This window comes from Schizosaccharomyces japonicus (genome assembly GCF_000149845.2).
Source record: "Schizosaccharomyces japonicus yFS275 unplaced genomic scaffold supercont5.3, whole genome shotgun sequence".
NCBI classification, from domain to species: Eukaryota; Fungi; Ascomycota; class Schizosaccharomycetes; order Schizosaccharomycetales; family Schizosaccharomycetaceae; genus Schizosaccharomyces; species Schizosaccharomyces japonicus.
Window position 1 is genome coordinate 3,022,961 of NW_011627862.1, and position 11,495 is coordinate 3,034,455.

Sequence of the window (11,495 nt, forward strand, 5' to 3'; positions counted from 1 at the left end):
CGCACGTTCCGCACACGATCCGTTGCATCTCCCTATAATCATTAACGCGACACGCAGCGGTCTGTTATGACTAATTTGACCCCCGCTCTGCTGCGGGGGAATCGGGAAGGTGGCGGCCTGCGTGGGGGTTGCGTGGGTCGTTTTTGTAGGTGTCACCTATGTGGGTTCATTAGTCAGTATTCGCGAGGTCAGTCGGATCGTGGTGTGCCGTTTCGGCTGGCTGGAGAGGCATCTATGAGGTCCCTCACCGTACCACTTTACCACTCTACTCACTCTTAAGCATCTTATCCTGGGCCTTGAAGAACAGGTAGCCTACGATGGCAGCTCCGCCAATGAACGGAAGCAGCGGACGCAGAACGGGCGTCGGATACTTTTTATAGCCCAAAAAAGACATAGAAGTAACGAAGCGAGATCTACGCAGAAATTTGTTTGTGTTTTTAGTGCGTGCGTGCGGAGGATTGGAGAATGTGAGAGCACTAGCTTTTTTAGATACTCGTTTCTTTTTACGTCACGACAAGGGTGGGATGGAGGTGTAGGATTTGCCTGCGTTAAGAAAGCCATGTGGAGGTCACGAGGTTCATATTTGTTAAGCGATGGTTGTGATCGACGTCCGGATTAACATAATGCAGATCGCATGTGGTTTCCCCGTGGGCCCTCAATAACGTATGATGAAGAGCGCAGATCGTTACTATAAATTCAAAAACAAACGCGTACGCGACTTTTAAGCATATTCGTTTTCATTCTTTTGGTTTTTGATATTAGAAACAGTACGACGAGACGTCGTATCTTTTAATCTGCCGAAAAGTAACTAACCGTTGTAGATGGTCAAGGTGTGTCTATTTGTTACCGGTGGATCGGATGAAATTGAGACGGCCTCTTGCTACGGTGTGTTTACGCGTGCCAAAACACCCATTGACACCGTGTATGTTTGTGAAGAAAACAAGGAACGTCTTGTGAACATGTTGTGTGGCATTCGGCTTTATGCAGACCGTAGCTTGTCTGAGTTTCAGTCTGCAGAAGACTTCATGAAAGAATACGACGTTGTCATCATTCCCGGCGGTTGGGGAGGATCTTTGGAGCGGTCTATCCCAGGAACCAAGATGGTTCAGGAAATTGTTAGAGGAATGTATAAAAAACCAGGCAAATGGGTTGCTATGATTTGTGCTGGTTCAATGGGAGTGATGACAAGCGGGCTTGATCCGAAGACGTTGGAGCTGACGAGTCATGCTTGCGTTATTGACGTTCTTCGCAATGCTGGTTACAATTGGGTGGATGAGCCTGTCGTGGTGTCAAACAACCTCATCACCGCTCAAGGGTATGTTTCAAAGTCGTATTAACCTACAACTGCTAACGAGTCTCAGACCTGGCACTTCCATGCTGTTCGCTCTCAAAATTGCGGAGCAAGTTTTGGATAAAGAAACGTATCAACAAGTGTATGCGTCTTTGGAGATGCCTCAACGTAATTAAACTGTTAGGCAGAGTCACGATGGCCTTTTTTTCAAAAAATGTTTTTTGATACGTGCTTTAGCATATTAATAGAGAAATGGAAATGATCCATATGAACGCGATTGTCGTTATTTGGGATGTAGCTAGTGTTCGTGCAATTAGTTAAGCCGAAAGACAATGGTGTATGTATGACTATATAATTTTAAGGTTTTGTTGATTGAAGAGCCAATGCCTAAACTTGTTAACCATGACAAGCGGATTCAATGACCACCAGAAATGCGTCTGTTTGCTATGGCAATCCCACATCGCCACTTAAGTGTACCCTCGCCATAAAGGGCCCAAGACGTCGACAGATAGAGCTTGGATATTACTGAAGGGACAAATGAACAGCTATCGTGGACACTCAGAAGGCCAGATGCAAAAGATCTACCGTCACCAACGACCCCGAAGCACACACTTTACTGTATGAAAACAATGTTCGATTCGACAACGCGCCCGCTTTTAAACTTCATCAGTCTAACGATTCATTAATTTCTATAATTCTCTATATTAAACATCAAAATGCTTAGAACTTGGCAGCGGCGGCCTTGATGTAGTCAGCGGCCTTGGCACCAGCGTAGATGGCCTTGTCACCGAGAGCCTCCTCGATACGGAGAAGCTCGTTGTACTTGGCCAAACGCTCGGAACGGCAGGGAGCACCAGACTTGAGTTGACCGGCGTTGATACCGACAGTCAAGTGAGCAATGAAGGTGTCGGCGGTCTCACCGGAACGGTGAGAAACCATAACACCCCAACCGGCCTCGTAGGACATGCGGACGGCGTTCAAGGACTCGGTGATGGTACCGATTTGGTTGACCTTGAGAAGAAGGGCGTTGGCGCACTTCTTGTCGATGGCCTTGGAGAGACGCTTGACGTTGGTGACAGTCAAGTCATCACCAACAATTTGGAAGTCAGAAGAGGCTTGGAGGTGAGTCCAGGCATCCCAGTCATCTTGCTCGAAGGGGTCCTCAATGGAGACAATGGGGTACTTCTTGGCGAGGTCGGCGTAGATCTTGCCGAGTTGCTCGAAGGAGAGCTTGTTGGCGGGGTTGGGGTTCTTGACCTTGATGTCAACGTCGTACTTGCCATCCTTGTAGAACTCGGAGGAAGCAACATCAAGACCAATCTTGATCTTACCCTCGTAACCGGCCTCCTTGATAGCCTCGTTGATGAGGTCAAGAGCCTCCTCGGGAGTTTGCAAGTCAGGAGCGATACCACCCTCGTCACCGACGTTGGAAGCGGAAGAGCCATAGCGTTGCTTGGCGATCTTCTTCAAGATTTGGTAGGTCTCAGAACCATAGCGCATGGCCTCGGAGAAGGTAGGGGCACCAGTGGGAAGAATCATGAACTCTTGGAAAGCGAGCTCACCACCAGCATGGGAACCACCGTTCAAAACGTTGAAGGAGGGAACGGGGAGAACGAAGGGTTGCTTGGTACCAAAGATCTCAGCAATGTATTGGTAGAGAGGGATCTTCTTTTGAGCAGCAGCAGCAACAGCGGCAGCCATGGAGACACCCAAGATGGCGTTGGCACCCAACTTGGACTTGTTCTCAGTACCGTCGAGGTCAATCAAGAACTTGTCGAAAGCAGCTTGGTTGGTGACATCAAGGTTAGCCTTAACGACAGCGGGAGCAATGATCTCGTTGACGTTGGCAACGGCCTTCAAAACACCCTTGCCGCCCCACTTGGTCTTGTCACCATCACGGAGCTCAAGAGCCTCCCAGATACCGGTGGAGGCACCAGAGGGAACGATAGCACGGTGGACACCAGTCTCAGTGGTCAAGTCAACCTCAACAGTAGGGTTACCACGGGAGTCGTAGATTTGACGAGCTTGAACCTTTTGAATTGCCATTGTTGTTGATGAAGAGATGTTGTTGTGAATAGGAAATGTTTTCCTTGATGGTTATACAGCGGCGAACAGTGGAGTATTTATACCTTTCCCGGCCGGACTCGAAACGACGGGGCGTCACTCAAGCCATCATGGAATCGTGTGGAAGCTCGGCAAAACTCTCAACGGACTAGTTTGAGAGCCGTGTCGCACATGCCACTAGTGTGTCAGGTGCCACTTTTGCCTCAATGCGGATGCAATACTGTTCACTAAATTGGCAAATAATCGTTGTTATGCATTAAGTGGATGGGAAATGATGCTAAAATACAGTGTCTTTCATTAGGTAAAAAGAAATATTCGTGGCATACTCGAATAACTTGTCAACACTCACGGTGTCGGAATTGCTTTTCAATTATTGAAATCGTTGCTATATGCTAAACTTAGAGACAAACTGTTTTTGTTAACCAGGTTAATTCATTAAAGAAATTTAGGAACACTGATTTAAAGGTTCTATTTTGTTTATGCCTAAAAGTTGAGTTTTTGTTTTTACAAGGAAGTAATCTTGAATTTCCAATGACTTAATAGTTGTTGGGATGCGGAAATAAGATGTATCGTCTCTACAAGTTATGGTAATTCTGGCCGGTTCCTCAATTGACACGCTATGTAAATGACGATACGGATAGTCTCCGCATCGGAGCTTAATCTTTATGAACAATGCAATTGAATTCGCGTAGGGACTATTTTGCAGGTGAGTAATTGATCTCGTGTTTCGACAAATGAAGTGAATGATTTAAGACGGCAGAATATGTTGTAGATAGTATTGTAATTAATCCTTTGTCATACCCTAAGTCTTGAGAAAAACATTCTCGACCTTGATGGAAGGGGGATGGGGTTGTTTACAGAACTTAAACAAATACCTCCGTTTGTTACAATATTGACTTGATTGAATTGATCGCTTTCATTCCATTTGTCTGCCGAAACTGGAGTGTTTTTGCTCCTACCATTGGTAATTAATTGGACAATCCGTTCGTTTAGACTGCCGATTGTTCAATCACGTTAAGCGGATATTGAAGCTCGGAATTGCATGTGCAAAAACTGAGAAGCATGATGTAATTTCAAACCCTTGCCAAAAGCAGTTTTATTTCTTGTACTAAATTACGACGTAAGTCTTGTTTTCTTCATTTGAAATACGGAGGAACCTCAAAATAAGATAACAGTGGTGAACAGAAAAGGTTAAGCAACGAAGAACTGTAACCAACCTTTCTATAAGAACATTGAAAATCAGTTAAAGTGATACATAGGTTTCGTCTTTATTATTTAAAACCAATTTTGTAAAGTATTTTGTTTTTATCAACATTCCTGTAAAAGCTACATTGTATGTTGAAAAGAGCTCCGTTAACTTCTTAAATCGAGCTTTGTAAAGTGTCATGGTTCTCGCTTATGTGTTGCGCGTTTTAGTGAACACGCTGTTTTTAAGCGAAGGCTGTAAGCATCTATCAAATAATACGTGTTCGCAGTGCCCTTTATGAAACTCCTTTAGAGAATAACCGTCAAATGAGCGGGTTCGCTAATGGTAAGTTTAATTGAAGTTACTACACTCAGTTTTATTGTTGTTGCGCTAGCTACAAATAATCGTCGGTAGCGGAACTATTCAGATGAAGCTGATTTACCAAATGTAAATAATATAATTGACAGAAGCTTCCAACTTTTTCCTTCCGGATTAGTTTACTAAGAGCGATAGCGACATCCAGTTGTAGTTGCTAACGTCGTAACAACGAAACAAAAAGCAAGAATGACTAGTATTGATAACTAAAAAACTGTGGGTATAGTAGAAATTATTAAAATGGATAACAGAAATTGCTACTTACAAAATAAGTACTTCTATTCACCTTGTTATTGGCGCTAGTATGAGTATATTATATTAAGTCATAGTAATTACTGAATCATGATACCCATAATAAAAATGAACTGTTTGAGTATTATGCTTGACAAGGTTATCAAATACCAATTCATCAATGTTTTTGCCGCTGCTGAAATGGACTTTGCTAATCCCATAATAAATTACAAAAATTTTACACTTTGTACAATTTTTTAATGACAGTACGCGGATATACTCAATATGATTCTTGTGGACATTTGAATTATTGATCATAAATAACTCCAGTTTCGTTGACTTATAGTGAATCCCTCTATATCGTTGAAATTATACCCTTGAAATTCGCTGCTTACTGAGTGTGTTATGGTGTTTATGCTTGCTAAATTTTGCTGTTCACAGCTTTTCTGCCGTCATGAGAATACACTTCAAATTATGTTAGAATCACATTGCTTCATTTTTATAGGCTTTTTTTTCAATAAGAAGAATAATATATTAAGCCATAATGAAAGAAAAGTCGAGATGCTCGATATTGCGCATAATACGTTACACCATATTCACTCTGGCAATGCTCGATACAAACAAGTACATACAGCGTTTGAGATAGTAATGCCTGGATATGCTTTTACAACCCTATTCTTAACTCACGTTTAGATTTACGATAACACAGTTAGAAGAATTGATTTTGTTTATGTTGTAAGAAAAAAGAATGCAAATGTCATGAAGTATTTAACATGTAAAACAAATGCATTTATATCATTTCGACGTTAATGTATGCCTGGAACATTAGAAAATCTGCTTTCACAAAAAAGCATTACGAAACTTATGCATTACTGGCATTGCTCGACTTCTATAATTAAAATAAAACATTACGAATTATTTCGCCCCTGACATAAAATCGGTAAATAGTCACCAGTCAAAGACATATTCTTTCACGAACTAACCCTCAGTTTTCCCAACCCTTGAACAAAGCGAATTCAAAACTAATGGAAGGGATGCTCATGAATTTAATTTACAGTTTTCGCAGTTAGTAGTAAATCCATGAATAATCAATAGCTAGTCAATATGTATTTTTCCTTTTTTATTTTCTTTATGTATGCTTTTTGAATCTTCAAGTTCTAGTTCGTTAAACGCACTATACATCTATTATTAACCCTATCATGTTCTTTACACACAGCAAAGTTATAAGAAAATCTTATATGCAATCATTAAGATCTTTGTATTCAATGACTCATATTTTCAGCGGCGAGGCCCAAGGGGTTACTAAACAAAAACAAACATATAAAAGTAAACTTGTCATAACTACAGATATATATAGTTGATTTTAACATTATTAAGTAAATGATACTTTTTATAAATAAACCCTAAGACATATTTAAGTTTTTCTTAGCCTCGTGGACAATAAATTACGAAATGAAGAAGCTTTGTCGTGCATCCATAAGCGTGTCGAGATTAATATATTTGAGAGAACGTTTTATTCTCATATCCCACGAAACTAGTCGCATTCTTTATGGGAAACTAGACTGCCCGATTTGATTCGCGTTATTTTTGCCAGCCGGCTTTGTTTTAGACTTACATCTAACCGCAAAAAGTGAGTTAATTCACGATTATAAAGGGTCAATTGTCTAGGGGTCTATTAGCAATTCTTTCTTTTAAATAGAGACCAGCACCATCTTCAATGTTGTGAAGCAAACTGAAATTAAGCGCTCTTGGAATTTTTGTAATCGCTCTTCTGCAATATATGGGACAAGTTTCCGCCGAAGTCACTACTGTGATTAAGCAAGGCCTTGGTGGTTGTCAGTATATGCAACCCGCTACGAACGCCTCAATTACGTTGACTGTCGGTTCGTCCAATAAAGCCGCGTTTGCGTATTTAGTGTACGGACCTGGTGAAGTTGGCTACACTAGTGATGTGAAGGACGGTGACGGCGAAGCGTATCTGAACCTTGGTAAATTCATCATCTTGAATGGTACCCAATATGTTTTGTCTACAGGTGTTTACGACCCTTCAGTCAACAGTACAAAGGAGTGGTCTATGTCGGTAACACAGAGTGGTGTTTATTGCGCAGATGCTCGTGCTATAAACAACAACACGAAGACTGACAATTATGAAGTATCGGCTTCATTTAATAATGGAACATCCTCTACTAATAAACCGACCTCATCTGCGTACAGTGCTAAGCCTTTGTTATTGCCCATCTTTGCTGCTATGCTGCTTTCATTAATGTATCTTAATTAAGCACTTTGCAATGCATATAGTATTTTTTTTTACCATTGAATTCGTTTGTTTTTCTTTTTCTAGAAGTGAAGTTACTGGATGCCAGACAAGTAAATATGATAATGTGTGTGTTTGTATTCTTGAAGGCTACCTTCGTCTGCTCCGTAGTCTCGTCGCCTCTGAATACGAACTGTACGCAGCTCCTTTTATGGTACTTACAAGCTTGCTATTCAATTTGTGTCGTTTAGAATTTGTTTGATGAAAAATAAGTTCTCAGTTTTTCTCTATGTTCAATTATGTAACGGTTAAAGTTCTCAGTTTCTGCTTTTTAAAGCTGAAAACTGTATAAAATGTGGATGGAGTGTTTGAAAATTTTCACTGACAAAGCATAGTGTAGTAACATATCATGTTTCGTTGTCCGTCTATTTGAAAGTGGGGTGTAACTACTCTTTATCACCAATGTCTTAGATGATGTTCACTTAGTTACAGCCATAACTGTACACAATAGTTATCGCGAGTGTCATGAATCATTGCGAACTTAAGCCATCCATTTAAACATGTCAAGCACCTCATCACGAACGTATGAATAAGCAATTCGACCCGCGCCATGATAAAATGGAGACAACGGCGTTCATACCCACAATCGTATAAACTATAACGAGCTTGAAAAGCCAATAAACTAGACCTTCGAGAGCAGAAGTCAAGATGGTGCCATTGACGGCGTTCATGCTTGTATCGACGCACTCTTCACTGAGATGAAATGAAATGAAGTATCGAACCCAATCATAATACAAATGACAAAGCAGAAGGACATAAATACTGCAAAACAACTAGGCCACAGTGTTACATTATTGAATTTTGTCCAACCGTCGATGAATTTAGTCTTAGGGTTAAGCGACCAGATTCTATCAGTATAACGAGCATTGAAACGAACAGAAAAAGATATCCAACAATGTTTCAAAGGAATTAATATGACCTTTAAGCTTTATGGGAAGTAATGTCATTATTGCAAAAACCAATATGAAGATGCACACAAAGAATAAAGTTGATAGGGTTTCACTTTGTAGTCCTCCTGACTGATACGAATAGCTGACAATGTCATAGATGAGAGACTATATACACAACTTGGGAAACCAATAAGCTGCCCGAGATAATTAGATCAACCCGTAATCCAGGAAGCTAAGGGACACAACCTTCTTGGCGCCAGTACGAGTAGCATAAACCACCTGTAGTGGGCATGCTGGAACATAAACTCTCTCAATCCTGCCGCTAAGCAATCAGCAAACACCATTGCAGAAGCCATCCTTAGACCAATCCAGGTGTGTCGCAAGCATTATGTGCCCAAGTCCAAAGTTATGTCTAAAGTGTTTAAACTAGTCATCTTTCATTAGATTTGAGAGGAATTGAATTAAGAAGTGGGTCAAAAAAAAAAAAAAAAAAAAAAAAAAAAAATTACTAATAGTGATGCGAAACCTAAATTAATTTAATCTTCTGATAAAAATTTGGCTTTATGAAGATGAAAAGGGCTCAAAATGTAATGATTACATAGGTAATTTTAATGTTATATGAAAGGTAATTGCAATATAATTTGCTTTGACATTGCGCAGGTAAAGATTGCCAAAATCACTGATGAGTCAATTGGTTAACAGTCTGAAATGTTATGGATAAAGAGTAATTAAAGTGATCACAAATATTCATGTTTATATCTCACCCTTTATAAAGTTCCGAGAACACCAAAGTTGTATTACTATAAATTGATATAGCTGACGAAATCCGGTTTCATCAAGTAGTTTATTTCACGGATTTTAAAAGCTAGCACATAGTATGTTCTCTAATTTTAAAAAAAAACGGTACAATGAGGAAAACTACTTAAATTTAATAAGACTTAAGAGTAACCTCGGTTTTTCCGGCTTCACAATTTCTTTAAATCTTGAAACTCTGAAACACCGTTTAGATATTAAATGATCCTGATTTAATATTGGAACTCCTTCTTATAGTGTCGATGCCTTGTTAAATCATTGATAGTTTCTTCGATTCACAACAAGGAATGCTATTAAATATAGCACGCTTGTGTATTAACCCTTATTTATACCACTTTCAAAAGACCATTAAAAATGTTGTTCTGCCCTTTGTTACGAATTTGATTTTGTTACAATAGCAAGCGACTGCAACGTCGATGAGCCATTAAACAATCACGCAGTACACAGTATTATTTGCTGACGTATGCTCATGAGCAAATTTGTTTTATCGGTTACACATGTACGATACTTCAATTCAGTAAATTCGCTATATACAGTTTATTATAAATCTACTTCCGATTCTTTTTCAAAGAAAGTCTCTAGCGTTATATCCAGCACCATATGTTATTATTAAGTAAAACCCGTTTCACTTAGAATTTGTTTCTCCAAATTTGCAAATACATTATACAATACAACGTGTGCTATTGTTAGAATAGTATACAGTGCGCGTTCGGTAAATTAAAAAGTGACCGACCCGTACTGTTTAACTAGAATCTAAACATATCCGACCCGTACCCTAAATCTAAAGACCTAAAATAACATGTAAATGCAATAAAAAGGACACCTGCACTGAATTACGTTTCTACCACTCGCATTTCCAACAGTGCTGCCTATCCACAACGTTTTTTAAAGCACCAAACTCAATTTACTAACGATCAAATTAGAACAATTCCATAAAATCTTAATAATATCATAGCATTGCTTTATTATGGTCTTTCGCAACCTTCCTTGCCTGTTTACTCCAATCAATGACTTCCAATTACGTTCCGTCAGTAGCCTCATTAAGAACAGCGAGCTTTATCAACCTAGTTAACCTGCACTGTATTGTTTCTATTATGCCTATGTTAACAAACACCATACTTACATCAATATTACCACACATGAATCAGGGTACCACTGTCAATCTCTATTAAACCACGCTATTACTTTTATATGAGTTTTTATTTAACGCATGTAAACAAACCCACCACTGTCATTCGGGAAATCAGTCATCAATCGTTAAACGGACATACGAAGCTGCTTGCACTGCGTAAAATATCTAATGACACAGTAAATTACAGTATTCTACTTAGACTTTATACAATAATGCGTAATATATAAATAGCGCGAGACTTGAACAATAAATAGCATACTTAATGACAGTTTAACAACAATACTAGGTTGCCCTTAACCCAGACTATGCCAAATAAATAAATCGCTTGGATTTTGCTCGTTAGTCAAGCTGTGACACTGATCTTAATTTCTGCCAACCTAGCAAATATTATATCATCTAATTGTTTAGCAAGTAATGGAAGTTCATACGAACTGATGTAAAAAGTTTCTTTTTTCCGCATTTCGCTTACACAACACCAAAAACTCTTTAAGACTTCTCATTCCACCTGTAAAGCCGTAAGACTTCAAGAAGGATTGCACATCAGTCTTTAATACCGTGCATCATTAAATAACTAGAAAACAGTAATAAAATTCGTAATATTGATAGTATTCAATTTTGACGATTGCTAATCCCCACTAAGAAATATTGTGGAGCCGCAGCGCTGTTAAACTCTATATCTGCAAGTAGCGCAGTGTGATGTGCTACGAAGCAACCAAAGGAATAAACAGCCTCATTGGATTCAGATCAATAGAAAAAAGAAAACAAAAATCACATGGAATAAGTACTTTTTCACCACCGTACACTACAAAGTTAACAGTTTCACAGTTATTGAGGGTTTGCTAGAATTCATAAAATTTCACTATTATAACTAAGAAAGGATGTTGTCAATTATTGCGTAATTATCATTTAACAATCGCGTTGAAACACATTAAGTTCTTCATACAGTAGTATTTAAAGCTACGCAAACTTGCGGTGCCACACCGTACACCACTTAAGAACACACACCAACGTATTGCAGTGCAATTCATAAATAAATTATAACGTGTTCCAAAAGATCCCTATTTACAATTAAGTACCTCGTTAGAATGTGTAAACGAGATAACGTGCCATACAACAGTGCTGTATTAACACATTATGATCCTAAAACGCACTACATTAAAATCGTGCGTACCATAACGCGCTTTTACGCAAAACGCTAA

At 39.2% G+C, this 11,495-nt stretch overlaps 6 protein-coding genes across 6 annotated transcripts; 2 read left to right on the top strand and 4 right to left on the bottom strand.

The window, feature by feature from the left end:
* Window positions 1-70: 70 nt before the first annotated feature.
* On the bottom strand, window positions 71-394 carry SJAG_02105 (F0-ATPase subunit J; the record flags this gene model as incomplete). The annotated part of the gene is made up of 2 exons (XM_002173285.1): window positions 71-156; window positions 274-394. 2 exons carry the CDS (start codon window positions 392-394, stop codon window positions 71-73), a joined length of 207 nt encoding a protein of 68 aa, XP_002173321.1.
* A 289-nt stretch (window positions 395-683) lies between these two features.
* SJAG_02106 (hypothetical protein) lies at window positions 684-1,601 on the top strand. Its single transcript, XM_002173286.2, has 3 exons — window positions 684-767; window positions 822-1,315; window positions 1,362-1,601. The coding sequence occupies exons 2-3, from the start codon at window positions 822-824 to the stop codon at window positions 1,465-1,467; spliced, it is 600 nt and encodes a 199-aa protein (XP_002173322.1). The 5' UTR covers window positions 684-767; the 3' UTR covers window positions 1,468-1,601.
* Window positions 1,602-1,911: 310 nt separating this feature from the next.
* SJAG_02107 (enolase) lies at window positions 1,912-3,418 on the bottom strand. The gene has a single exon (XM_002173287.2). It carries the CDS (start codon window positions 3,335-3,337, stop codon window positions 2,012-2,014), a length of 1,326 nt encoding a protein of 441 aa, XP_002173323.1. The 5' UTR covers window positions 3,338-3,418; the 3' UTR covers window positions 1,912-2,011.
* A 1,788-nt stretch (window positions 3,419-5,206) lies between these two features.
* SJAG_05840 (hypothetical protein) lies at window positions 5,207-5,992 on the bottom strand. The gene has a single exon (XM_011050755.1). It carries the CDS (start codon window positions 5,463-5,465, stop codon window positions 5,235-5,237), a length of 231 nt encoding a protein of 76 aa, XP_011049057.1. The 5' UTR covers window positions 5,466-5,992; the 3' UTR covers window positions 5,207-5,234.
* A 480-nt stretch (window positions 5,993-6,472) lies between these two features.
* On the top strand, window positions 6,473-9,078 carry SJAG_02108 (hypothetical protein). Its single transcript, XM_002173288.2, has one exon. It carries the CDS (start codon window positions 6,928-6,930, stop codon window positions 7,423-7,425), a length of 498 nt encoding a protein of 165 aa, XP_002173324.1. The 5' UTR covers window positions 6,473-6,927; the 3' UTR covers window positions 7,426-9,078.
* Window positions 8,129-8,707, bottom strand: SJAG_05254 (hypothetical protein; the record flags this gene model as incomplete). Its single annotated transcript, XM_002173289.1, has 3 exons — window positions 8,129-8,387; window positions 8,421-8,545; window positions 8,585-8,707. 3 exons carry the CDS (start codon window positions 8,705-8,707, stop codon window positions 8,129-8,131), a joined length of 507 nt encoding a protein of 168 aa, XP_002173325.1.
* Window positions 9,079-11,495: the final 2,417 nt, after the last annotated feature.